General features: G+C 46.1%; 1 protein-coding gene and 1 long non-coding RNA gene across 4 annotated transcripts in view; one reads left to right on the top strand and one right to left on the bottom strand.

Annotated features, from left to right (window-relative positions):
• The window catches only part of LOC103229610 (uncharacterized), a 53870-nt gene that overhangs the window by 5658 nt on the left and 20244 nt on the right, over positions 1 to 27968 (bottom strand). Inside the window, exons 2-6 of one of the 2 annotated variants that reach the window (XR_012091041.1) lie at positions 25255 to 25382; positions 14728 to 14869; positions 14553 to 14617; positions 10635 to 10786; positions 9230 to 9978 (exon numbers count right to left, since the gene is read on the bottom strand). This is a non-coding gene — a long non-coding RNA (uncharacterized lncRNA). Of the gene's footprint in view, positions 1 to 9229; positions 9979 to 10634; positions 10787 to 14552; positions 14618 to 14727; positions 14870 to 25254; positions 25383 to 27968 lie in introns of those variants that run through there. The other variant, XR_012091040.1, reaches the window with a different exon arrangement.
• LOC103229611 (alpha-1-antitrypsin-related protein) lies at positions 535 to 11214 on the top strand. 2 transcript variants are annotated; one of them, XM_073011288.1, is made up of 5 exons: positions 535 to 672; positions 6201 to 6853; positions 8279 to 8549; positions 9741 to 9888; positions 10730 to 11214. In XM_073011288.1, the coding sequence occupies exons 2-5, from the start codon at positions 6205 to 6207 to the stop codon at positions 10919 to 10921; spliced, it is 1260 nt and encodes a 419-aa protein (XP_072867389.1). In that variant the 5' UTR covers positions 535 to 672; positions 6201 to 6204; the 3' UTR covers positions 10922 to 11214. The 2 variants fall into 2 exon arrangements, with proteins under 2 accessions (XP_072867389.1, XP_007985893.3); XM_007987702.3 differs by lacking the exon at positions 535 to 672 and having other exon boundaries at positions 6050 to 6853.

Genomic DNA, 27968 nt, shown 5'->3' with positions numbered 1-27968 from the left:
GGGGCAGGGGAGGCACAGGGAAAGGGCCCCGGCTGTTCTTAAAAATCACACCTCACATTGAGACCGACGCGTGGAGACTGCGGCAGAAGCAGCAGAGGTGAGGACCCCGTGTGAGTCCCCTGTGGCTGCCGTAGCTGATTACCACGAGCTCCGTGGTTTCCAATAGAAATGCATTCTCTTACAGTTCTGGAGGCCAGAAATCCAGAACAGTGTCACCGGGACAAGGTCAGAGTGTCAGGAAGGCCGAGTGCCCTTGGAGGCTCTAGGGGATGTGCCACTTCCTCCTCTTGCAGTTTCTGGTGGCTGCCGGCGTTGCTTGATTAGTTGCCCCTCCAGTGGCGGACTCTGTTGTCACACTGCCCCCTCTTCCTCCATCTCTGTCAGGTCTCCCTCCCCCTTCCCCTCAGGAGGATACCTGCAATAGCATTTAGGGCCCACCTGGATTGTCTTCTCCTATCAAGATCCTTAATGACATCTGCAAGACATTTTTCCCATAGATGGTAACATGTCTCTGGGGGGCGCTGTTGAGCCTGTAGAAGGCCCTTCTTTACCAGTGAGGGGATGATGGGGCCGGAAGAGGGAAGGAATGAAATGAGTGTGAAGGAAGTGCCACCAGGGAGAGCTGTGGAAGCCCAACCCAAAGACCACACTGGGATGTCGGGAAGGGCCAAAGTGCAGAAGGAGAAGGAAGGGGGTTGGAGGTGGAGGGCCAGCAGCACCAAAGCTCTGAGCCAGGGAGAAACTCCCCCGCCAGGGGACGGAGAGAAATGGTGGGATCGCTCTCTCAGGGAATGGCACAGCAGGGCCAGGGCCAGATATGGAGGCGGGTGTGCCCCCGGGGGGTTGCAGATTCACAGCCCCTCCAACAGGGAGCCTCTCCAGGTGAGAGCAAAGTGGAAAAGAGGGCAAAACCCCGACTATCAGGCAGATTCTGCAGCAAAAATGACTTCAGAGGTGACCTGTGTGTAGCCTCAGGAACGGGATATAGGTGGCCTTTGTAAGCTCACCCTGCAATGGTGTCTGGGTCCCATGTTCCCTGTTCCAGACAGAGACAGGCCTTGGCCTCCTGAGGAGGGGCAGCAGGAGGACAGGCCCCTCGCTGAGCCTGGAGTCTCTCTATACAGCAGGCACCTTCTCCCGAGCACTCCCACTACCACCGTTTCATTCTATTCCTTCCCCCGCGGCACAGCTGCGATTTCTCTCTTAGCCCAGGGAAAGGAATACAACAGACTGCCTTATACTGAAGTGAACATGGCTGACTTATTGGGATTATTGGGAGCCCCTCCCAAGGGGCAGGTGCTCGTTCTCATTATCTTCTCCATCAAGGTGGCTAAGAATGTTTGCAGTTTCTTACAACTCACAAAGCACTGTCTTAGAAGCTATGTCCCCATGAGGGGAGGTAGGGCAGGTATTATCAGGTTCGCTTACAGGTGGTCAACAGAGGGTCAGATAAATTGGTGATTTGGGGAGCTCACAGAGCTCCTAGGAGATGTAGCCTGGCGTCAGTCACCGCAGGAGGGCCCACCCCAGCCTGAGTGCAGGCGGAATGCTGTGACACTGAGTGACATGGACAAGCCACCATCCTGAGCCTCCCGCTCTCGTTAGCAGAGAATCACTGTCCTTGGCCTGCTGAACAGGGTGTCTGCAGGTGACCACCGGGGTCACGGCAACAGCTTCCCTCCCTGCCAGGCCCGGGCCCTGAGGTGATGGAAGTCAGGGGCCCTGAGGTGCTGGAGGTCAGGTGTGCGGCCTTTTGTGGTGTCTGTATGGCCCAGGAAGAGAGGGGCTCCACCGTGTGTGTGTGTGTGTGTGCGTGCGCGCACGCGCGCGTGTGTGAGCACGCATCTGAGTATCTGTGTCTCTGTGTGATGTTATATGTCAATGTGTCTCTGTGTGTGTGTGTGTCTCTGTGTGTTGGTGCATAACTGTAATGTCTTTCCTTGTTTGTGTGTGTGTCTGTGAGTGTGTGTGCCTGAGTGCACACGTGTCTCTGTCTCTAGGTGTTTCTATCTAGACTGAGGATGTGTCTATGTGTTTCTGTGATTGTGTGTCTCTGAGTCGGTGTGCGTCTGTGTGTGTGTGTGTTTCTGTGATTGTGTGTCTCTGAGTCGGTGTGCGTCTGTGACTGTGTTACATGAAACAGAAGCAGATGTAGTGAGAATGAGGGGGTCTAACTCTCTTTATCCTGAAACAAGGACCCCTCACTGGGGTAGAGGGAACCAGTCCTTCCCAGTCACACCCAGGAGCCCTCAGGTGGCGCTTGGCAGCTGGTGTCACCACCGTAAGTGCCCACACAAATGGGCTATGGAGCCAGAGCAGCAAGGATTCCAGCTCCTGGTGACAGATTCTCAGGCCAGAGTCTTGGTAGACACAAGCCTGGTGACTTCAGGCAGCTGGCAATTACTGGGCATCTTCCAAGGGTCGGGCACGGTTCCAGGCCCCTAGTGTGTACGAATTCCTTGACTCCTCTCCTCACTTCTCAGAGGGCGTGTCAAGGAGAGAGGAACCCGGATCTTGGATGGCCACAGGGCTTCCTTCCACCCACACTCCCACATGGCTGCACAGCACAGGCTGGTTCTGCTGGACTGAGCCCATCCAGGGAAGAACAGCGAGACCCTTGGGTGAGATTGGACTCACTGGAGACAAACACCTTGACAGGAGCTGGAGGAGCCCCAGGCTGATTTCCAGGACAGAGGGTTCCTGGATACAGGCACTGAGCATCCCCACACCCCCCGAGACTGGCCCATGAGCACGAGAAGCCCTGAGAGTGCGTGGGGGTGGCCTGTGTGCAAGGCAGCGCAGCGAACCTCTCTGCAGAACCCACAGGCTGCGCTGGGTGAGGAGTTCTCCCTCAGCCTCCTCTGGAGCTGACACTGGAGAGCACCGTGAGCCTCCCTGCCTGGATTACTGTCTGCACTTCACACAGGAGGAAACTGAGGCACACAGAGTTTTAACTCCTCTTGGCCAGAGCGAGGATCTGAACCCAGGCGTCTGAACCTTGGTGATCCTGAGGGGCAGAGTAAGTTGGGGGATGGAATTGCATCTTTTACAAAGTGCCCAGCACAGGGTGGGCACCTACAGAGGGTAAGAGCTGGGGGACTCAGTCAGGTGTGATTTGCCCCTTCTCCTGCCCTCCCCAGGCTGGGACTCCCCTGTGGGGTCCTCGTGTTCACCTGTGTCTCCAACTGTAGAGGCGAAAAGGATTCAGCCTTAGGGATGCCCCCTTGCTCTCCAACAGTGACTTTCCTGCCTCAGCCTCCCAGGTAGCTGGCATTACAGGCATGCGCCACCAAGCCCAGCTAATTTTTTTTTTTTTAATAGAGACCGGGTTTCACCATGTTGGTCAGGCTGGTCTTGAACTCCTGACCTCAGCTGATCCACCCGCCTTGGCCTCCCAAAGTGCTGAGATTACAGGCATAAGCCAACGCGCCCAGCCAGGCTCTCTTTTTCTGACCCTACTCCTTCGAACCTCCAGCCTGAGCCAGAGTCCGAGACCCTGGTGGACCTCACGGCCACTCCCTAAGGGTCTCAGAGGAGGAGGGGTGCTCTTTTAGCTCTGGCCCTTCAGAGCTTGTTACCCAGATTCCAGAGGACACCGTGTCCTCTCCCCACTGCCCTCTGGACCCCACCTTCCTGCCCCCAGGGGCCTCTGCCCTTGAGCGCTTGGTTAGAACTTCTGGCCCAAAAGGGCGAGGTGAATTCATTAACTTCTCTGATGGCCTGAGGACCATTTCGGTCCCCTCTTCCCTCTCTCCTACCTGGTTCATGGTCCCCTCCTCTACCTGCTGGGGCCCTCACAGGTCCTGAAGGCTTTGCGAGTTCGAAACCCAGCCCTCTCCTCCCCTTCTGAGGCCCCTTCCCATTGTCCAGCTTCATATTTACATTGATTCCACTTCACTCTCCCAATATTCCCATTTCAAAAGGAAGATGGAGAGGTGGAAATCTTTTTCCGAGGTCATATCGTTGGTGAGTGACGGAGCCTGGATGAGAAGCCAGGCCTGTTGTCACCACTTCCTCTCCCACACACTCATGTTTTTCTGGAGAGATCAACCTCTCCGGGTCCTGTATTGCTGTTAGGCCCAGGGCTGGAACCAGCAATACCTCAGTCTCCCCTGAGCTGACAGCAGGTGCCTCAGCCCATGTGTGTGGCAGGGACCCCTGACCCATAGTGGGGCAAGTCCAGGCCAGGCTGCAGGGGCTGGGGCACAGGTTCCTCTGTGGGCACAGCCCCTGACTCTCCCTGGGGGCTGTCGTTAAGCCCTGGGTCCAGGAGGAACCTTATGGATGTCAGAGCTCCATCATGTCAGTGAGGAGAGTGGCTGTAGGTTCCTGAGACCCGGGACAGCAGGCACAATGCAATCCTGGGGACCCTAAACAGGGCCCCCATCCCAGAGGAATGGACACCCCACACGGCCTGGGCCCAGGCAGATTCAGCTGGGCCTCACTTGACTTAAGTCCAGTCTGAAAGGAGAGAAGCTTCTGTCCAATCAGGCAAGAGGAGACCTTCAAGACAGCCAGGGTGATCTGAGCCCCCACCACAGGGGAGCTCCACAGGAGGCAATTAGCAAGGCCAGGGGATGGTTTGTCATCATCCCTGTGAGTTGAGGGTCACTACATGACTGTGGTTTTATTGAGAATGTTGTCAAACATCCTAGGATGCACGGCAGAGTCCCCCACAGCATAGCACTGCCCAGCCCAGTATGTCCACACGGCCAGGATCAGGAGCCCTGACGTCCTCCGGGTCTGGCCAAGAGCAGTAGCCAAGGTCCCAGCCTCTGAGGAGGCGGTATTACAGCTCTACGCAGAGCACTTGGCCAGCAGTTGGTGGCCTGTCGGCTCCTGGTTCTGCCTGACCAACTGTGTGGCCTTGAACAAGTTACTGAACCGCTCTGAGTTCACCTTTCCCATCCTACGAAAATGAACAAGTTACTGAACCCCTCTGAGTTCACCTTTCCCATCCTATGAAAATAGAAATTACAAGACATACCTTTAGACGAAAGGCAAAGTCTGCGATTACCTCTAGAAACAGGGCTGTCCTGTGCTTTAATCAGCAGCATTCCCCAGGCCAAGAATGCCACAGGGAGCAGACAATTATCAAACCAGGCTCCAGGGTCCTGTAAGGTGAAGGCTATTGTGGCTGGGAGGAGAGGGAGAAGCGTGAAGTGTGTGGAATCTGGGGAGAGCCTAGGCAGAAATCAGGCAGGCTGGGTTTACACAGCGCCTCTGAGCTCTGGCTGTGTGCCACGGCACAGTATCCTGTCCCTCTGGGGACAGAGCTTCTTTGTCCATTAAACAAGGGAGGTCAATGGAGATCTCCAAGGACTGTTGTGGTGTGCAGAAGTCATTGCTGATCCTGACTTAACCCACTTCCTTAGTAACCCTGAGCAAGTTCCTTACGCTTCCTGTGCCCCCGTTTCCTGTTTTCTAAAATGGGGGCTGGACGCCGTGGCTCATGCCTCTAATCCCAGCATTTTGGGAGGCCAAGTAGGGAGGATCACTTGAGGTCAGGAGTTTGAGACCAGCCTGGGCAACATGACGAAACCCTGTCTCCATTAAAATACAAAAAATTAGCCTGGCATGGTGTGCACACCTATAATCCCCGCTACTCGGGAGACCGAGGCAGGAGAAATGCTTGAACTCGGGACGCGGAGGTTTCAGTGAGCCGAGGTCATGCCACTGCGCTCCAGCCTGGGTGATAGAGCTAGATTCTGCCTCCAAAAAAATGAAATAATATGAAATAAAACAAAATGGGGCTGTGGCACTTGCACCTCAAGGTTATTACAGAGTTAAGTGGAGCTGCAGACAGCAAGGACTCAAGACCCAGCTGGCCAAGCTGAGGGATGCTGGCTTTTCCTGTTTGCTGACCTTGGGCATGAGCCTAACCTCCCTGGGCTTTGGTTTCCTCATCTGTAAAAGGAGGATAGTAGCATTACCACCTCACAGGATTGTTACAAGAAAGCAATGAGTTAACACACATGTGTGCTTAGAACAGTTCTTGGCATATGCTAAGCACCTTGTACATGCTTGCTATCTTTCTGATTCTTTCAATGGTGATGGTGTAGGAAAGTGCTTGCAACGGGCTGGGCGCATGGCGGATGTTTAATAATTCATGGTTGCATTCACACGATGTCAGTCCCTGGTCACTGGGAGTCATCCTGTGCCCTGACTTCTGTGCCTGGCCTTCTGTCTCTGTCTTGCAGGACAATGCCATTTTCTGTCTCACGGGGCGTCCTCCTGCTGGCAGGCCTGTGCTACCTGGTCCCCAGCTCCCTGGCTGAGGATCCCCAGGAAGATGCTGCCCAGAAGACAAATACATCCCACCATGATCAAGGGGACTGGGAGGACCCTGCTTGCCAGAAGATCTCCTATAATATCATCGACCTCGCCTTTGATTTGTACAAAGAGCTGGCTGATCTATCACAAACCAGCAATATCTTAGTCGCCCCAACGAGCGTGGCTATGGCCTTTGTAATGCTCTCCCTGGGGACTAAGGCTGACACTCGCACGGAGATCCTGGAAGGCCTGAATTTCAATCTCACGGAGACGCCTGAGGCCAAGATCCATGAATGCTTCCAGCAAGTTCTCCAAGCCAGGCCAGACACCCGGCTCCAGCTGACCACCGGCAGTAGCCTGTTTGTCAACAAGAGTGTGAAGCTAGTGGACACGTTTTTGGAGGATATCAAGAAACTGTACCACTCAGAAGCCTCCTCCATCAACTTCAGGGACACCGAGGAGGCCAAGGAGCAGATGAACAACTATGTGGAGAAGAGAACTGGAAGAAAAATAGTGGATTTGGTCAAACATCTGAAAAAAAACACAAGTCTTGCCCTGGTGGATTACATTTCCTTTCACGGTAAGGTGGCAACACCTGCCCAAGCCCGTTCCACTGAAATAATCCAAACATATTCTCAAACTACCAGTTCTTAAGCTTTCCTAGACAACGTACTGTGAGATATGGCAGGGCAGGGCATTTAACATGGATTCTGCAATTTTCCAAACACAAACAGTAAAATACTTTCCATGATCAAATAAGACTGAAGAATGATGAGTTCAAGACAGCCAAACCATCATCTTCCCTACAGACCTTGTCAGAACCTTTATTGTCCTAATACTCATTAGAAATCCCTAACAGGTAGAGGACAGAATATGAAATGCTTCTCACATGCTAAAGCCAGAAAAATGTTTTGTGGCACATGCATAAAGGGATAGTTCCATGGAAACATACTTTAGACGGCTCTAGTGTCCCAGAAGCAGCATCAGCTTTGTGGTCTAAAATATTGGGGATCAAACCCTGCCTCTACCACTTACTAGCTTTTGATAAAGGACAATGCATTCTACCTCTCTGAGGTGCTAATTTCCCATCTTAGCATGGACAAAATAGCATCCTTGCTGTCAGGTTGTTTTAAGGATTAAACAAGTGACAAAGACCGTGGGGACAGTATGTGGCATACAGCAGGTGATAGACTCTTCTGTATCTCAGGCTGCCTTCCTACCCCTGAAGGGTTAAAATGTCCGGGTCCTGGGGGCCCCAGGGCATTCTAAGCCAGCTCCCACTGTTCCAGGAAAACAGCACAGGGGAGGGGAGGTGGGAGGCAGGGCCAGGGGCTGCTTCCTCCACTCTGAGGCTCCCTTGCTCTTGAGGCAAAGGAGGGCAGTGGAGAGCAGCCAGGCTGCAGTCAGCACAACTGAGGTCCTGGCTCTGCTGGGGCCTTAGGGCAGGCCCCCATCCCTCTCCAGCCCCAGTCTCCTCCTTCTGTCCAATGAGAAAGCTGGGATCAGGGGTCCCTGAGGTGCCTGCCCACTGGGCATGCCTCGATGGTAAAGCTTTCTTGGTATGGCAGAGGGGAGGCTGCCTAGGCACCTGTGTTTCCCCAGCCGCTCCAGGGAAAGGCCTCAGGAGTAGTAAAGCAGAATATGTCCTCGTATCTCGAGGGAGCCAGCCCTCTGCATGAGACAGGAAGCCTCCAGCCAGAGGTGGCAAGGCATAAGGAGTTCTGGTTTTGCTCATTAACCTTCATTAACCATTCCCAAGCCACTACAGGATAAACAGAGTCAAATATAAATGCTGCTTAGAAACTCTGGATTCTTCCTTATCTTCAGGTGATCCTCACAAAAGCTCTCCAGCAGCCGGATAGTTTCATTTGAATCCCATTTTACAGAGGATGAAGGTGAAGCAGAGGGAAGTGTCTCGTCAAAGGGGCTCAGGGTTCCTTTCATTCACACACTTCCACCCTTTTATCGCATACCTGGATGATGCCCACCTTCCTTTTTTTCCCAGGCAAATGGAAAGATACATTCAAGGCTGAGCGCATTACGATAGAGGGCTTCCATGTGGATGATAAGACCATCATCAAAGTGCCTATGATAAACCACCTGGGCAGATTTGAGATCCACCGGGACAAGGAGTTATCCAGCTGGGTGCTGGCACAGCACTATGTGGGGAACGCCACTGCCTTCTTCATCCTGCCCGACCCAAAGAAGATGTGGCACTTGGAAGAGAAACTGACCTACAGCCACCTTGAAAATATCCAGAGAGCCTTTGACATAAGGTGATTTCCAGTTCAGGCGCTGAGCTCAGACCTTTGAGCCATGTCAGGAGTGAGGCCCATCAGGACTGGCCAGAGGGCTGGGGAGGGTGGACTCCACATCCCTGGGTCACAGCTACTGCAGCCAACAGAGGCCACCACTGAGTTCAGGTAGCGCCATCCATGGTCCATAAAGAGGTAAAGGTCTTGTCACTCCAGCGTGGACACTCTCACTTCCCAATATCCAGTGCCCAGGGCAGGGACAGCAGCACCACTACACATTCTGGCAGAACCAAGAAGGAACAGATGGGCTTCCTGGCAAAGGCAGCAGGGGAGTGTGGAGTTCAAGGGTAGAATGTCCCTGTGGGGATGGGGGAAGAGCCTGTGTGGCTAGACCCAGAGAAGCAAGGGTCGGAATTGGAACAGCCAGGGCATGTTAGCAGAAGGCTTGAGTTTCTCTGTCACTTTATCGGTGCTGTTAGATTGGGTGCCCTGTAGTAAATGATGCTTGAGCATAAGCCACACATTAGTGTATCTGTGCATTCGTAATTATGCCCATGTCCTCTTGATCTGGTTTATTTTTATTTTTACACTGTAAAACCAAGATGAAAATACGAAAGGTCTCAGGTTCATAATAAGTATGGAGGCTGGAATTTCTCTGTCCCATGCAAACGCCTCCTGAGGTCCCTGCTCCAGGGGTTGAGAAAGAACAAGGAGGCTGAGAACAAGGAGGCCAGGTGACCCAACTCTACAGGATGAGACACGCTTCCAGGACACCTAGAATCTGCCTGGAGGACTTCTCAAAGGAGGTGGCATTTCAAGCTGCCTTAACAAGATGATTAGTTTGGTATTAACATTCTTTGATTCTGGGTATAGAGGAGCTCAAAGAAAAACAAACCAAGGTCAACTTCCGATTGCTTTATTTGATTTTACTTTTAACTTTTCTTTTAGGTTCAGGGGTCCATGTACAGGTTTGTTATATAGGTAAACCCTGGGGGTGTGTTGTGTAGATTATTTCGTCACCCAGGTACCACGCATAGTACACAATAGTTATTTTCTCTGATCCTCTCCCTCGGACTTCTGATCTTGATATGGGTGAGGACACGGCACTAAGTGGTAGAAACAGTCAGGAAAGAAAGCCCTGGTACTGTGGTGGGTTCCAGAAGAACAGGAGAAATGCTGCTCCATGCCTTGATTCTCTTTCCTGCATGGCAGGTCTGTCAGTCTACATTTTCCCAAACTGTCCGTTTCTGGAACCTACGAACTCAAGAATGTCCTCAGGAATCTGGGCATCATCAAGATCTTCAGCAACGAGGCCGACCTCTCTGGAGTCAGTCAGGAGGCACCCCTGAAACTCTCCAAGGTGAGGTCACCCAGAAGACCGTGTCGTCCCCTGGTGTCGGCTGGCAGATTGTGTGGCAGTCACAGTTCCATCCTGAGGCTGAAGAAGGGGCTAAGAGACACAAATGAAGATCCAGGCTGAGCCCTGAGGATGCTCGAGATTCACTGAGACGGGCCACAGTCAGACGGCGGAGCTGGGGAGGTGCCTCCTGTGCAGCTGGCACTTTCAGGGCCTCGCCTGCTATTGTGTCACTGACCCTTTGCCTAGGACCTTCTAGTTCTGGGCCTTAATTTATCCCTACTGATACAAAAAAGCTTAGGCTCAGTCATTTTGAAAGCCTTTCTGGCCCCTTTCATCTGTGAGGTTTGGAGTTTTTGGTGCATCACCAAGCCTGAATCAATGAATGATTTGAGCAAAAGATGACACTAATTTAGGAAAACTAAAGGTGACCAAAGAGCAACTGCAGTTCCGTGAATGGCTGCATTATTTCGGGGTCTGGGCACTGTGAAGGTCACTGTCAGAGTCCATGTCCCCAAGTAGCTTAAAGCTGGGTACTAGAAAGGAGAGAGCCCTGGAGGCAGACGTGCAGCGGGGAGTTGTGGGTGCATCCTGAGCAGGGGAGAGGCACTTGTAGGGAAGGCGGACGGCGGGGAGTCAGCCCCATCACCCAGAGCCTTGATGGGGAGCAAGGCCTGTGTGACAGGGAGGGAGAGGACGTGGAGGGTCAGGGCCACCCGAGTGGAGAAAGGCTGGAGTGAGTGCCTCACCTCCCAGGATACGGCTGTCCACATGGGCGTTGCTCCAGGCCTGGGCTGGGGCAAAGCTCAGCCTCGGAATGTATCTCTGCTTCTCTCCGCTCCAGGCTGTGCATGTGGCTGTGCTGACGGTTGATGAGAAAGGGACCGAAGCCACCAGAGCCCTCCATTTGGAAGAGAAGGCCTGGTCTAAGTATCAGACAATCATGTTCAACCGGCCCTTCCTGGTCATCATCAAGGATGACGTCACCAACTTTCTGCTCTTCATTGGAAAAGTGGTGAATCCCACCCAAAAATAACTGCCTGTCACTCCTCAGCCCCTCCCCTCCATCCCTGGCCTCCTCCCTGGATGCCATTAAAGGAAGGCTGACCTGTCCCCTGCCTGCATGTGATTGCAAACCCCTCCCCTGTTGTTTCTGAGTCTCCCTTTGTGCGCTGAGGCCGTGTGTGGACTCCAGGTCACAGTGCTGTCTCCGGGCCCCCTCAACTGTGTTCATGGAGCACCTGGCTGGGCAGGCACGTGCTGGGCCAGGATGGAGGGGGCTGAATCCTCAGTTTAAGGGCCTGGACCTGGGAGCTTATGGAAGAGCAAGGGGCTACCAGGAGTGGCCACCAAGTGTGGGTCACCCGGAGAGAGCCGGGCCTGGGCCTGAGCCTGAGTGCTAGGAGAACGCTGTGGCACTGTGTGACCCAGAGAAGCCACATTGCTGAGCCTCCTGTTCTCACAGGCAGCATGAGGAGAGAACGTCCCCACCCTGTGAGTGCAAAGCAGGCTGTCAGAGGCGTCGGCGGGGCCCCTGCCACACCTTCCCTCCCCGCCAGGCCCTAACCCAGGGGTCCGGGAAGCCAGATGTGCAGCCTTTGGTGGCGTCCATGTGGCCCAGAGTGAGAGGGGCTCCACCGTGTGTGTGTTTGTGTGTGTCTGTGTGTGTGTGTGGCTGCGTGGGTGTGTCTCTGTGTGTGTGTGTGTCTCTGTGTGGGTATGTCTGTTTGTGTCTATGTGTGGGTCTCTGTGTGTGTCTGTGTATGTGTGTGTCTCTGTGTGTGGCTGTGCGTCTCTCTGTGTGTGCATCTGTGTGTATGTGTGTGGTTGCGTGGGTATGTCTGTGTGTGTATGTGTCTCTGTGTGGGTATGTCTGTGTGCGTGTGTCTCTGTGTGTGTCTGTGTGTCAGTGTCTGTGAGTGTGTGTGTTTGTGTCTGTGTGTCTAGGTATTTCTGTCTTTGTGTGTGTCTGCATATGGCTGTGGATATGTATGTGTGTGTCTGTGCGTTTGTGTGTTTGTGTGTCCCTGAGTCAATGTGTGTCTAAGTCTGTGTGTCTGTGTGTCTGAGTCTATGTGTGTTAGGGTCCCTAGGTGTTCCTGTGTGCTTGTAGGTGGTTGTGGGTGAGGCTGTGTGTGTGATGTTTCTCTGTTTGTGTGAGTGTGTGTCTGAGTCTAGATGTGTCTGTGTGTCTAGGTGTTTCTATCTAGACTGAAGATGTGTCTGCGGCTGTGAGTGCGTCTGTGTGTGTGTGTGTTTCTGTGATTGTGTGTCTCTGAGTCGGTGTGTGTCTGTGACTGTGTTACATGAAACAGAAGCAGATGTAGTGAGAATGAGGGGGTCTAACTCTCTTTATCCTGAAACAAGGATCCCTCACTGGGGTGGAGAGAACCAGTCCTTCCCAGTCACACCCAGGAGACCTTGGGTGGCGCTTGGCAGCTGGTGTCACCACCCTAAGTGCCCACACAAACGGGCTATGGAGCCAGAGCAGCAAGGATTCCAGCTCCTGGTGACAGATTCCCAGGCCAGAGTCTTGGTAGACACAAGCCTGGTGACTTCAGGCAGCTGGCAATTACTGGGCATCTTCCAAGGGTCAGGCACAGTTCCAGGCCCCTAGCGTGTACGAATTCCTTGACTCCTCTCCTCACTTCTCAGAGGGCGTGTCAAGGAGAGAGGAACCCGGATCTTGGATGGCCATGGGGCTTCCTTCCACCCACACTCCCACATGACTGCACAGCACAGGCTGGTTCTGCTGGACTGAGCCCATCCAGGGAAGAACAGCGAGACCCTTGGGTGAGATTGGACTCACTGGAGACAAACACCTTGACAGGAGCTGGAGGAGCCCCAGGCTGATTTCCAGGACAGAGGGTTCCTGGATACAGGCACTGAGCATCCCCACACCCCCCGAGACTGGCCCATGAGCACGAGAAGCCCTGAGAGTGCGTGGGGGTGGCCTGTGTGCAAGGCAGCGCAGCGAACCTCTCTGCAGAACCCACAGGCTGCGCTGGGTGAGGAGTTCTCCCTCAGCCTCCTCTGGAGCTGACACTGGAGAGAGCACCGTGAGCCTCCCTGCCTGGATTATTGTCTGCACTTCACACAGGAGGAAACTGAGGCACACAGAGTTTTAGCTCCTCTTGGCCAGAGCGAGGATCTGAACCCAGGTGTCTGAACCTTGGGGATCCTGCAGGGCAGAGTGAGTTGTGGGATGGAATTGCATCTTTTACAAAGTGCCCAGCACAGGGTGGGCCCCTACAGAGGGTAAGAGCTGGGGGTCGGGGCTCAATCGGGTGTGATTTTCCCCTTTTCCTGCCCTCCCCGGGCTGGGACTCCCCTGTGGGGTCCTGGTGTTCACCTATGTCTCCACCTGCAGAGCCAGGAAGGTCTCAGCCTTGGGGATGCCGCCCAGCTCTGCAACAGGCCCCACTGCCTCAGGCTTCTTCTTTCTTATGCAACTCCTTCGAAACTCCAGCCTGAGAAACCCCAGAGTCCAAGACCTTGGTGGACTCCATGCCCTCCACCCTAAGGGTCTCAGAGGAGGAAAGAGTGTCCTTTTAGCTCTGGCCCCTCAGAGCTTGTTACCCAGATTCCAGAGGACACTCTGTCTTCTCCTCACGGCTCTCTGGGCCCCACCCTTCCGTCCCAAGGGGACTCTACCTTTGATCTCTTGTTTAGAACTCCTGACCTGAAAAGGAGATATGTATTCATTAACTCCTCAGATGACCTGGTGATCTTTTCCATCACCTTCTCCCTCTCTCTTATCTGGGTTCATGGCCCCATCCTTTACCTACTGGGGCCCTCACTGTTTCCCTGGCGTGTATCTCTAACTCTACAGCTCATCTGATATAAAAGGTAGTTATTTCCTAGGAGGAAATTTAAGAGATGGAGCCAGCAATGACAAAAGAAAGACCTTTCCGGAGGTGGGTCAGAACACTTAATTGAGTGTTTAGAGTTTTTTAGGAGAGATAAATAAAGAGGACATGAGTAACCAAAGGGTAAATTGGGGAGGCCACACAATGAGGAGAAAGCTTTGGGATCTGTATTCTTGTGGACCACAATGAGCTCAGGGGTTAAGGGATAAAGTCCAGGGTAAATAATGGTGTTGAGACCTCTGGGTATATCAAATATTAAAACAGAAATATCAGTGTTCTGGAAGAAAGTATGAGGTCATTTATTTTCTTAATTTTTTAAGTGGATAAGGCCTTTCTAAAGAAGGCAGAAAACCCAAAAATCATAAAGCAAGTACTGATAATATTTACCCTTATAAAATGCAAACTGAATTAGATTTGATTTACTTTTACTCTCTCAAGAGCAAAGAAAGTCCTGTAAATCCTGCCAGGTAATGTCAGGAGTTTGTTTTAGATGGTGGCAACTGCCTTAATGACTTTTAATTTGATGTCTCATGCTTACCATTTAGAATGTTAATTTTTGCTCTTGGAAGATGTTCAGAAACAAGCAAGGGGGGAAAAAAGTAAAAGATCTAAATTATTTATATATGTGCATAACCAAACCAAAATGAGACCAAAATCAGATTGCCCACAAATTTTAAGCCAGGTGTGCAGATGAAACAAAACCTTAAATCAGGCAAGCAGAATTAACCAAAAGTGAATTCACGAAAAGACATGCCTCACAGAATGTAAGTTCTATAGAAACCAGAAGAGTATACTCACCATAGAGATGAATGTCTTTGTACCAGAAAAGGCTTGTCAGAAATGCCAAAAAGTCTCTTATCATCCTGGGAGGAATATAAGGTTCTTTATTTAAGATGGCCTTACTGGAATCAGATCTCAAGTAAAGTCAAAGAGCTTCTACAAAAATGGAGGCTTTGCCTGAGAGACGACTCACCAGTCTGTGACTCCTGGTCTGGAGTCCTTAGACCAGAGTTCAGAGGGCTCAAGTGAGTACTGAACACCAGTCTCAAGAATTGCAGATGCCTACTGAAGGTGATCTTGCTTCAGGTCCCACTTCTGACTCCAGTTATGCCAACCTATATAACACACAAAGATGGAGAGTCTCTAAAAGCAAGTGGTGTGTATTCAGGAATGGGCATTGCAATGGGAATACAATCATAAGCTATGTGCATATTCAGAAAGGTAAAGGAAGACAAGAATTTTTAAAGGAAAAATATGGAGGATTACATAAATGTTTTGAGATAACTATCCTTGGCTATGAGGATCCATAACAAAGGTGTTACGGATCCCCAGTTTTTGGGCAAGATACCCAGGTAATTAATCTGCAAGGTACTAACTTGGAAGATGAATGCCTGATATTCATAGGCCATAAAAATGGTTAACAAAGAAATAGCTTGAAATAATAACTGGCTTTGTTTAATATATCAGTTTTCATAAGGAATCTAGGTATAATTATTAAAAAATAAATAAGGTAAATTTAAATGACAAACACTTATAAATAAACTTCATAGTTTCAAAAATCTTGTTGGTAATTTTAAATCTTAAAGTTGTGTTAAATCAAGTAGTAGATATTTATGAAATGTCTGGGTTATTTTCAAATAAGATAAAATACTGAAACATAAATTTCTGAACACAAATATAAGCTTGTTCTTAGCTTCTTAAGTTCTATAGAAAGATTAAATATATTTGGGTCTATTAATATATGTAAAAAATCATGTTAAGGGAAAACAGATTTCTAAAATTACAAAATGGTTCTCATCTACGAAATATTGATATGTAACAGACAGTTCCAAATTTCTTGCTTTCTAGGTTTTCATTAGAAATAAAGTTACTAACAGTTAAATTTTTTATTAACGTATATAATTTTGTACACAAAATGTACAAAAAAGTAAAATGTGTATTTGATGAGAAAAATTATGACAGGCATAAAACTATGCTCTTTATTGAGAAAAAAGGTTATTTAAGGATTGTTTTAAATATGGATTTGGAAAGGAAATATTAACAGGGTTGAAAGAAACCGGTAAGTAGAAGAGAGATGTGAAGAAAGTTATAAGTATAAAGATGCATTTTTGGTAAGAAAGTTTTAAAAAGAGAAGAGAATAACTTTTCAAAATAGTAAGAAAAAAAATCAATTTTTGTCCTAAAGTAAAATGACTATTTTTTAAAAAAAGAGGAAGTATAGGATAAAACTAAACTATTAAGTGTGTCATCAAAGGTCTGTGCAGGTCGCGAAAGGTTTTTAAAGGATGAATTTATGAAAGGAATTTTGTATGCAATCAAGTTGGCTACCATTAAAAAGAAATTATAAGTCTTTCTAAAGATTGAGCTTTGATAAAATGGATAGATAGAAAGATAGATAGATAGATAGATAGATAGATAGATAGATAGATAGATAGATAGAGATACATAGATAGATATAAAACTAAGATTTTGGTCACCTATGTTAGAGCAACAAAATCGTCTTGAAGTATTGATCTGATCAATCTGATCTTAGTAAAATTTGCAAGAGGTTTTGATTTTGAATTCTGAACATTTTCAGCAATCTTCTAAACTGAAGACTTTTTCTTTTTTAGTCTTCATTTTATTTCCTGGTTTCGGGCGAGAAATGTTGTCATCTTCATTTACAATGGTAATTTCATTTCTCAAGGTAAAGTTTTCCTCTTGAAGCTTCTCAGATTCGTATATTAGTTCAACTTTTGCTGTACCTTAAAGTCTGGGATTTGCCATACCTCATTGACTTCTACTCTTCCTCTTTCTCCACTCTTCCTCTTGTCTCCTATAATCATTTCCCCTGGTTCAAACCCTGCTGTTGTGGCCTGACATGAAAATATTTGTCTTGAAGGTCTAGAAAAGCAATGTTTCTCTCCAGTATAATTCAATTCTGAATTCTTGGGTTTTCTTGATGTGTCTGAATTGTTTCCTGTAACCAGGCAAGTTCATATGCTTTCACTTTTTCTAAGAGCCATGTATTCCCCTGCTTGAGGTACTGATTTTTTTGTTTACTTATTCTATGATATGGTGTATACTCATAACCTTGAACACATTCTTCTTCTGACTAAATTCAAGTACCCTTTCATAAAGCTTGACTTCCAGTTTATCTACATGAGCTTCTTGTAAGAGAAAGCAATCACACTGCAGAAAGTTTATTTTTACCTACTGGCAATTAGCCTAGGAAAAAATACTTTTGTCATTTCCAGTCCTTCATGTTGTCTTTATCAGTTTTTTGTTTGTTTGTTTGTTTTTGAGTTACTTAGGGAAACTGAGCTTTGAAAGGATGAAGGGCTTTTTTTTTTCACATCCATGTAACTTTCTTTATTGCTTTTGATGTCTTTGATGATCACTCTAGTTAAATGAGTGACTATTATTTCCATGGTAAACTGTGATTCTGTTTTGATTGCTTTGAACCTTTGACATCTTTGACAGGCTTCCTAAGGATTAAGTTCTAAATTAAATTTTTCTGACCTAAAATTATCTTTGAAATTTTCCAGTTGAACCCCTGGAGAGCTTCAGTGAGTATATCTCTCATCTTGTAGAGATACTAAATGATTAGCTTTATTTGGTAACTTGTATGGGAAGCATTTTCAAATGATAAATAATGCTAGATCTTCTTTCAGTTACATTTGTGAGTATAATATTGATATGAATGTTTTAAAATTGTATAGAACTCTTAGAAATCAAATATGTTATTAGTCATAATTCTAGTTATCATGTTGTATACCACTAAATTACAAAATTTCCTTCTGAATTTCTGGCTATGGTGAACTTTTATCAGATTTTTAACCATGATTATTCCAGGCTTCTAATAACTTTATGATAAAAGGGCTAAATAAAAATTTTCAGAATTCTAATGGAGAAACATGAATTCATAAAACTGCTAATCAAGATTAAGCAAAACAAGAATTAAGTGAACTGAAACTAAGTGAACTGATAAAAAGTAATTTTGGCTTTGTATAGCCTCTTTATTTGAAATACTGTTAGTTCTTTTCTTAAACATTATTTCCAGTTTTAAGGATACTTTTTGTCTTAAATTATAGTTTACAGCAATTTGATAAAGTATACATTTGTGAACAAAAGTGAAAACATTTATTTTTTCTTCCTGCCTGATCCCTCCAGACTTTGGAAACTATTCCTGAGTATTCTTATTTTTATGACAATATAATTATTTACATAAGTCATTAAGAATCTGCTTTCCTTATAACAGAATACAATTGGAAACATTGATTACATTACCAAGGTTTTGCCTGGAATGTCATGTTTAAATTGTTATAGGTACTACCAACAATGTTTGTAGTCTACCTTGGTTTGGCTTCCTAGCCTCATGAGGTTTTTAAATCTGAGATTGGTATGTGGACAAATCCCTACATTTGCAAGCAAAATTAAACTATATGTAAAGAAATTTGTCTTACTCTGACCATCTTTATTAAAAATCAGGATGACTATAGAGAGAAAAAGTTATGTTTCTAGAGACAAAATCCCTGTAATACACCTGCTATTAGATTGTAGCTCTGTGCCTTATTTTCCTAATATTTTGAGTTCTTGTCATCTACCTGTAAATTGGACTGGATCCTAACTTCCTAATTTCCTTCAATATTTGGCTATAATTATCCAACTAAGAAAAAGAATTGCTCTGTTCCTAAAGCCCTAGAACCTGAAAGCAGACAATTTAGTATAAATTTCAAGGGACAAGTCTTGTGCCTGATGTATGGGCCAGACAGAGAGTTCACCAAACTGCCTGACACCATACCAGGGACATTCAAACTGCAAACTAGGAAAAGAAGTTGATGGGCTCATGCTGTAGGCAACTTTCCCAAGACAAAGAAACAAGACTATCCGTCATAACGGAACTCTTGGCCCTTTAATTTTTCCCTTTTTATGCCTACCTTTTTTGCTTTTGACAGAATAATGGTGTAATTGAACTTCCACAATCAGTAAGTAGCTTCTGTTGGTAACTTGACAGAACCTGACCGAAGAGATCCTTTAGTACCTACTGGCTAAATGAGGAAATGTCTGTGCTATTGCTAATACTATATGCTGTACCTGAATAAACTCTCCTGGGAAGTTAAGACCCATATACAGAAAATGAAGAAAAACAGTTCACATGGTGAACTGGTCTCACCTAATTTCTCATGGTCATTTCATTTATTCAATTAGTTGCCCTTAAGCCTATGTTCATAGTTCAAGTCCATAATGCAAACTGGGGTTGCTATGTTAGTATTAATTTTATTTTGTATTTTCCTTTCTACACTTTGTACCTGTTAGTTTTCAAATTTCTGCAGAAGTACAATCCTAACATAATAATGTTCACTAAGGATGATTGCTTTAACCACTTCTATTTAGAACTGGAGGTTCAAACCAGGGCCCTTGGGCAAGAAAAAGAATAAAATGGTATCCACATGGGAAAGGAAGAAATAAATTTATCTCTGTTCACTGACAACATAGTCTCATACGTAGCAAACGCTAAAGATTCACACACACAAACTGTTAAACTGCATACAAATTCAGCAAAGTTGCAGGATACAAAATCAACACACAAAAATCAGCTGTGTTTCCACACAAGAAAGAAAATAAGTTTAATTAGCTCATAGTTCCACAGGCTGTACAGGAAGCATGATGCTGGCATCTGCTCAGCTTCTGGGGAGGCCTCAGGAAACTTACAATTATGGCAGAAGGAGAATCTTCCATGTACCATATTTTCTTTATCCAATCCACCATTGATGGGCACATACATTGAGTCCATGTCCGTGCTGTTGTGAATAGTGCTGCAATGAACATACATGTGCATGTGTCTTTTTGGTGGAACAACTTATTTTCCTTTGGGTATATACTCAGTAATGGTATTACTAGATTGAATGGTAGTTACGTTTTAAGTTGTTTGAGAAATCTCCAAACTGTGAAAGCAGGCTCTTGATGAAGTATTTGTACACCCAGGTTCACAGAAACACTATTCACAATGGGTAAAAAGTACAACAACCCAAATTCATCAACAGGTGAATAAATAAACAAAATATAGTATATACATGCAATGGAATAGTATTCAGCATTGAAAAGGAAGGAAATTCTGACATATACTACAAGACAGATGAACCTTAAGGACATTATGCTATGTGAAATCAATCAGTCAACCAAAGGCATATGATTCCACTTACATGAGGTACCTGGAATAGTCAAATTCATACAGACAGAAAGTAGAATGGTGATTGCTATGTACTGGGTGCAGGGGAGAATGAGTAATTGTTTAATGGATATGAATTTTGAGTTTTGCAAGATGAAAATAGTTCTGGGATTGATTGCACAACAATGAATGTACTTAACACAATTAAACTATATACTTAAAAATAGTCAAGATGATAAATTTTACACTAAGTGTACTTTACTACAATTAAAAAAAGTAAATACAAATTATCTTTAAATAACATAATAATAATTGTACAGCCAATATTTTCAAAATAAACCAGTCAAATTTCTGACATACTACTCTTACTCATAATCCTTATGGTTTTAATGGTATTTTTACATCAATTTTTAGAAAAATAGATACTCAACTGCATATTTTTAAAATACCATAAAAAACTAAAGGATAAACTAAAAAATTGTATAACAGATATGACTAAGATAAACATTTTAGTTTTAAAGAACTCTTTTAAATCCATAGGGAAACAGTAAGCAATCCGAAAGAAAAATGGACAAAAGATTTAAGTAGGTAGTCTATAAAAAAATACAAATTAACAGTGGAAATATGCAAGAATTCTAAACCCCATTCTCAATTTTTTAAATGCAAATCAACTTAACAGAGTGGCATTTTCCAGCTATCTGATTAGCAAAAATGTACGAGGTTGGTAATATGCAGAGCTATGAGCATGTGAAGAAACAGACATTGTTATTTGTCATATGAGGGCATGTAAATTTGTGCTATTTCTGAAGACAAGCTGGTAACATACATTAAAGTTAAAAGAACACAAACCCTACTACTTGACTCAGAAAGTCTATTAATGGGAACTTACCCCATGAAAATATTTTCAAACAAAACAAATGTAAAAAAGTCTTCTTTTTAATTGCAGCATTGTTTGCTGAGAAAAAAAAAAATTCTATCAATAGGAAATTGATTACATAAATTTAGGTGCACCTCTATACTGGAGGTGCAGTCTTTAAAAATCATGAGGCAGGCTAGCTCTGCAGAGGCTCATAGGGAGAGATCGCTAAAAGCAAAAACTATGGTAAGAAGCAAAACACAGAACAGTGTACACAGCCTGATTTCTTCCGTGAACACACAGATTCATTCAACAATTATTTATTGAGTGTGTAGTAGGTGCCAAGCACTGACTGTGCAGGTATGAACAAACAGACAAAATACCTGCCCATAGGAGCTGAGTGAGGGATGCAGAAAATAAACCAGGTAAGTCAACACCATGCATAGAATAGAGGAAGATGATGAGTCCTATAGTGAAAAAATAATGCAGGGAGAGGAATGGGGGTGCTGGAGTGTGGGGCACACTCAGATGAAGAAAGGTCAAGGAAGACCTCAATGAGAAGGTGGCATTGGAGACCCAAGGCAGGTGAGAAAGCAAGTCATGTGAGTAGGAAAAGATCAGCCAGGCTAAGGAAACAGGAAGTGCAAAAGCCCTAGGGTAGGAACGTGTCTGGTATGATCAAGCGAAGCAGGAAGACCACATGATTTGAGCAGTGGAGCGTATGAGAGAGAGAGAAGCTAAAAAAAGAGACCTGGGAAATGACAGCAGTGCCTGCTGTGGACGGGGGCTCTTCAATTGTGCACCTATAAAGACTTTGACTTTTTCTCTAAGTAACCTTAGGAGTACTTAGACCCTAAAGAGGATATCCAGCAGAGGCACAAAATGATTTTTTTACAGACTCTCATAAAGACACATACTATTATTTTTAATAATAAGTGGAGTATTTCTGGGTAGTAGAATCGTGGACCATTTTATTTTCTTCTTTATAGTTTTCTGTTTTTAAAAAGTACCAAATATTAATTTAATAATCAAATATTAGTAATGGCAAAAATCACAATTACTTTTGCACCAACCTAATAGAAGGGGTTATTGGGAGATGGGGGAGGGTGGGTGGGCAAGTGGGAGCTCAGGTGGTTCCATCCTAGACAGAGAAGGCAGGGTGCTGTCCTAAAGGAAGACAGTCCCCCAAGACATTTCTCTCTGGGGTTTGTTTGCATTAGGGGAATAAAGTTTGCTTGGTCAAATGGGTTTGAAAAATTGGATAAATCTTTATTGCAGGACTTCATAGATCCTTTAAAATATTACAATTTAGGATATGAAAATACTTCCTCATGTGGGAGAAAGAGGATGCAGTTTCCCAAACTTATTAGACTATGGAGCCTATTTATTCACAAATTATCTCTACTGTTCCATGGGATACACACTGCAAAATGCTGCTGGGGTGACGAGGCTCTTAAATGGGGAAGTGGGAAGGGCAGGTTTGCATTTCGGTGGCTCACTGTGGCAGCAGCGAAGGGAATCTGTTGGGAGACAAGATCAGCTGCAAGGAGATCACACAGCTTACTTTCCTGTCATGTACGTCTGTTGCCTTCTCTGTGACAACACGCCCTTGTGCCCAGAGACGTGATGTGGTGCCTTCAGACACCCCCAGGACTCAGTGGCATCCACTAAAAAGATGCTGATGTGGCCCCCTGGAGTTTGACATTCTTGGTTCAGAGAGACAACATATGCTGCTGTTCAGAGTCCCAGCCCACCTCTCTCCTTCCTGAGCAATATACCTGGGGTGCAGGAGGTGGGGTGAATGAACAGGACTGTCCACTTGGGGGGAGGTGGCCGGGCCTATGATTGCACAAGCCCACATCACCTTGGGCCTGTTAATATTAACTCAATCTCCAGCCTGGGGAAGCACCAGTAACCCCAAGAGTCATTGACCTGATAAACGTGATTTTGCTCATTCTGTTGGCTGGATCTTCAAGGCTTTTCTCATGGCCTGGGATGGTGATCCCAATGACAGTCACATACATATACAGCTTGAACCTCTATCATTACATACTTGGAAAGTTCCTCCCAGAATCTGGTGGGGGACTGAGTAGGAGCAGAAATCTAACAAGAGCAACATGAATTGTCAGTGCAAGGGTTTCAGAATAATTGTCATCTGAGTCATTTCAGTAATTGTGCCATCAAAGCTGTTTCTAAGAAGAGTATATTTCTTCCTGGTGGGCATTCCTTGTGTTTGGTGTCTGGACACATTTTTTTGATTGCTAGTCTTTGTTCACACAAACTAGGCTTATGAAAAAATAGATTCAGTCAATCAATATTCATTCATTCAACCATCTCATACTGTGTGACTCATTCACTCACTTATGTATCCTATACTCTGTGCCCACCACATGCCAGTCCTAGGCTGGCTACACATCATGCTATGTGTGAATTCCATGTAAGTTCAGTTAACAGTTTTTGTTTTTGGTTTTGGTTTTTTGAGACAATTTTTTTTTTTTTTTGAGTCGGAGTCTCACTCTGTTGCCCAGGCTGGAGTGCAGTGGTGCGATCTCAGCTCATCGCAATCTCTGCCTCCTGGGTTCAAGCAATTCTCCCTGCCTCAGCCTCCCAAGTAGCTGGGATTACAGGTGCCCACCACCATGCCCAGGAAATTTTTTTATTTTTAGTAGAGACGGGGCCATTTCATCCCAAGAAAGTGTGTCCAAAAATCTCTAGGTCAAATTATTAAACCAAGAATAAAAAAACAGCTGTTTGTTCCTGTGTGTGTGGGGTGTGTGTGTGTGTGTGTGTTTGTGTGTTACAGATATCAGCTTCAAACCAGTGCCAAATGAATTTCTTTCTTTTCAATACTCAAGAGCCTAACCAAGACTTCAAGACACCCTCTGGTTCTCTTCTTACCTTAGCAGCAACCTGAGAATGTGCTTATTCCCAAGAAGTCATGTTAGAATAGAAAGAATACAGAACTGGGTGTCACATAGCTCAACATTCTGAACAACTGCCTCAACCTTTCTTGGGATCATCTGAAAAACAGGACTAATGCCTCCTCATAGGGTCATTTTAGCACATAGCAGATATTCTCCCACTTAGAAGACACTTAACAAATAAAAAGAATGGCTGCTATCCTTGAAGGTGTTGTTAATATCATTATTAGTACTATTTCTATATTCATCTGTCAGTCCTTGAGCCACGTCCCTGGGTTTTTGCATACAGAAATAAGATGCTGTTCATGCCTGGAGAAGTACAACATGGAGCAAAGGCAGATGAACAAACTGGAGGAATGCAGCATGACCGCAAGAGGCTCTGAGTCCATGTGGCTACTTAGCCAGTGTTTTTCTCTCCCCTATTTTCTGGCTGCTGAAATCCTGCCCATCCTACAGGGCCCAGCTCAAGGCCACATGCTCACAGGAACCACCACTCAGTCCTCAGACCTCAACCCTGCCTGGTGGAGGAGACTTGACCTCGTTCAGTTCTAGTTGAGTTCTGTTCGTTCAGCATAAACTTTGTCAGCTCAGTGTTCTTTTAGTCAATTCAGTGTTTCCCAAGTTCAGAGATTTTTTTCTACACCTACACCTCCCATCCCAGAAGTAGTGGGATTTGAACGTGGAGACAATATGCATCCAGGGTGTGATAGTTAATATTGAGTGTAACTTGATTGGATTGAAGGATAGAGACAATATGCATCCAGGGTGTGATAGTTAATATTGAGTGTAACTTGACTGGATTGAAGGATAGAGACAATATGCATCCAGGGTGTGATAGTTAATATTGAGTGTAACTTGATTGGATTGAAGGATACGAAGTATTCTTCCTGGGTGTGTCTGTGAGGGTGTTGACAAAGGAGATTAATGTTTGAGTCAGTGGACTGGGAGACGCAGACCCACCCTCAATCCATCCTCAATCTGGTGGACACCATCTAATCAGCTGCCAGCATGGCTAGAATAAAGCAGGAAGAAGAGCATAGAAGGACTTTACTTGCTAAGTCTTCTGGCCTTCAGCTTTCTCCTGTGCTGGATGGTTCCTGCCCTTGAACATCAGACTCCAAGTTCTTCAGCTTTTAAACTCTTGGACTTAAGCCAGTGGTTTGCCAGGGGCTCTTGGCCACAGACTGAAGGCTGCACTGTCAGCTTCCCTACTTTTGAAGTTTTGGGACTTGGATTGGCTTCCCTGCTCCTCAGCTTGCAGACAGCTTATTGTGGAATTGTGATCATGTGAGCCAATTCTCCTTAATAAACCTCCTCTCATATATACGTCTATCCTATTAGTTCTGTCCTTCTAGAGAACCCTGATTAATATGCAGGGCATCAAGAGAGACATGCCTGTTGAGGGCAGTGATAAGATTGACTCTTCCCTAAATCCCTCTCAATACCTACCCATGGTTAGACATACAGCAAGTGCTTCAGAAGTGGATGGGCACATGGATGGGTGGACAGGGGAAAGGAAGGAAGGAAAAAGGAAGGAAGAGAAGGAGGAAGGAAATATTGGAAATCACTTGCCCTGCAGAAGGTGGCCTTCATTCTTCCCTTTCAGCTTCTCTGTCAATGAGGTATGACCACATTCCAAGCTAGGCCAGCCCAGCAGGTTCTGTTCCTCCAGTTTCCCCAGGCACCATGAGCACCACACACTGTAGCACACAAAAGACATAAGCGCAGTGAGCTGAGGGCTGGAACATTTGCCAAGGAAGGTACAAGCTGACCTTCTCATGTAACTCTATGTCCACCACCAGAATTGGCAAATGACATGTGCTACCCTCTGAACTCCTCAGCCCAGGGTAAGACTTGAGGGTGCTGTGGATGCATCAGACTCCTAGTACATAACCTGTAGGTAAAAATTACCTGTCCCCTTGCTTCACTGGGGGTCCCCATGGCTCCCAGTTTGCACCTGAGGAGACAGCTCTCTGCATAGCTGTCAGCAATAAGAGGGGAGAAGAGCTCAGCCTTGCAGGCAGGTCTCACATGCAGAGGGATCTTGTTGTGGGTTACCTTGTTCTGAAAAAGGCAGCCGGCAAAGGATCAAATAAAGAAGCCATCTTTGGAGGCAGCAGAACTGGCCTGGAATCCTGGCTCAGCCACTGGCAAGCTGTTGACCTCAAGTAAGCCACTTTACCTCCCTGGGACTCAGTTTTTTGCAGGGGTTGATCATCAGGATTAAATAGAGTATTATTCAGAGTCCCTTCAGCAGTTCAAAGGAGAAGGCTTTAATGAAGAGACTATGTGGAGCAGTGTGGAAAGGGTTAAGGAAAAAAATGCAAAGGTGAGAGTTTAGTAAAAGCGGGGAGCTGTTACCTGCTCAAAGCTGAAGGAGCCAGGGGAGAAAAGGGTGGGAGCTGGAGCCATGGAGAAAAGGGGTGCTTGGAGGGGGCGATCTGCAATGACCAGGGGATGCAGCTACTCCAAAAGATGTGGAGCACAAGCAGGGAGGGAATGGGAAGTGTTGTGGGAAGTCAGGGACCCCAAACAGAGAGACCAGCTGAAGCCGCAGCAGCAGAACATAAATTGTGAAGATTTCATGGACATTTATTAGTTCCCAAAATTAATACTTTCATAATTTCTTACACCTGTCTTTACTGCAATCTCTGAACATAAATTGTGAAGATTTCATGGACATTTATCACTTCTCAATCAATACTCTTATAATTTCCTATGCCTGTCTTTAATCTCTTAATCCCATCATCATCGTAAGCTGAGGATGTATGTCACCTAAGGACGCTGTGATGATTGCATTAACTGTACAAATTGTTTGTAAAACGTGTGTGTTTGAACAATATGAAATGAGTGCACCCTGAAAAAGAACAGAATAACAGTGATTTTCAGGGAACAAGGAAAGATAACCATAAAGTCTGACTGTCTGCGGGGTCTGGCAGAATAGAGCCATTTTTCTTCTTGCAGGGAGCCTATAGATGGATGTGTGAGTAGGAGAAATATCGCTGAATTCTTTTCCCAGCAAGGAATATTAATAATTAATAACCTTGGGGAAGGAATGCATTCCCAGGGGTAGGTCTATAAACAGCTGCTCTGGGAGTGTCTGTCTTATGTGGTTGAGATAAGGGATGAAACACACCCTGGTCTCCTACAGTGCCCTCAGGCTTACTGGGATTGGGAAATTCCAGCCTGGTAAATTCTAGTCAGACCAGTTGTCTGCTCTTGAACCCTGTCTCCTGTTAAGATGTTTATCAAGACAATGCATGCCCAGCGGGGCCTGGACCCTCATCATTAATTCTAATTTCACCCTTGCCTTGTGATCTTGCTCTGCCCTTTGTCTTGTGATGCTTTATTGCCCTTTGAAGCATGTGATCTCTGTGACCCACTCCCTATTTGTACATCCCCTCCCCTTTCAAAATCCCTAATAAAAACTTGCTGGTTTTGTGGCTCAAGGTCACCATCACGGTCCTACCAATATGTAATGACATCCCCGGAGGCCCAGCTGTAAAATTTATCTCTTTGTACTCTTTCTCTTTATTTCTCAGACTGGCCGACACTTAGGGGAAAATAGAAAGAACCTATGTCAAAATATTGGGGGCTGGTTCCCCCGATAGGGAAGGAACACCCTAGCCTCTCTCTTCTCCTGCCCAGGGTTCCCACTACCAAACACAAAAGGAAGCCAGTTGGCAGGAGAGTCCAGAAGCTCAGTCCAAAGGGGTCAGCCTCTCAGGGCACAAAACAGGGCAGAGAAAGGATCTGGTGGTGGGGGGTGGGGGGCAGGCAGGAACTGGCAAACAGAGAACAGCCTGCAGAAAAGGCATCACTGCTAGCAACAGTAATAGCCAGATTTTGCTGCGCACTTACTGTGTGCCATGAGCACACACACTATGTCTCTTTTCTCAGCTTATTAAAGAGCTAAGCCCTGAGCATAGAGGCACTCACTACACTGTAACTTGTATTATTGGCTGAATGAAATTTCCCACTGAGCCAGAAGGTGAATTCAGATTTGGGGCATTTTTAAGAAATAAGGGATTTGTGACACCCCCACTCCCATTCCCACTTCCAGGTTTTCCTTGATGACTTGCTTTGAATGAAGGTTTTTGCCAAACCCTGGCACACCATGTACAGGGGTCCCGGAGATGTGAAGAATGATGGCCACAGCAGAGGACAGTGGAAGCATGGCCTGCCAGCCCTGACAGATAGCAGGGAGCCTTAAGCCTCAGGGTTAGACCAGGAATACCTTGAAGAACCCAGGAGTCCTCACTCCGTCTCTCATGGAGCATCGGTGT

The sequence above is a fragment of the Chlorocebus sabaeus genome, chromosome 24, assembly GCF_047675955.1.
Source record: "Chlorocebus sabaeus isolate Y175 chromosome 24, mChlSab1.0.hap1, whole genome shotgun sequence".
In the NCBI taxonomy this organism is placed as follows: Eukaryota; Metazoa; Chordata; class Mammalia; order Primates; family Cercopithecidae; genus Chlorocebus; species Chlorocebus sabaeus.
The sequence above is the reverse complement of the archived record's forward strand: the minus strand, read 5'-3'. Positions and strand labels throughout refer to the sequence as shown.

Bases quoted from the DNA above. Each gene is read 5' to 3' on its own strand.
- LOC103229611 (XM_007987702.3), top strand. From the start codon at position 6,127: ATGTCAGTCCCTGGTCACTGGGAGTCATCCTGTGCCCTGACTTCTGTG. The intron at 6,854-8,278 runs GTAAGGTGGCAA...TTTTTTTCCCAG, and splicing joins GGATTACATTTCCTTTCACG to GCAAATGGAAAGATACATTC. The intron at 9,889-10,729 runs GTGAGGTCACCC...TCTCCGCTCCAG, and splicing joins CACCCCTGAAACTCTCCAAG to GCTGTGCATGTGGCTGTGCT.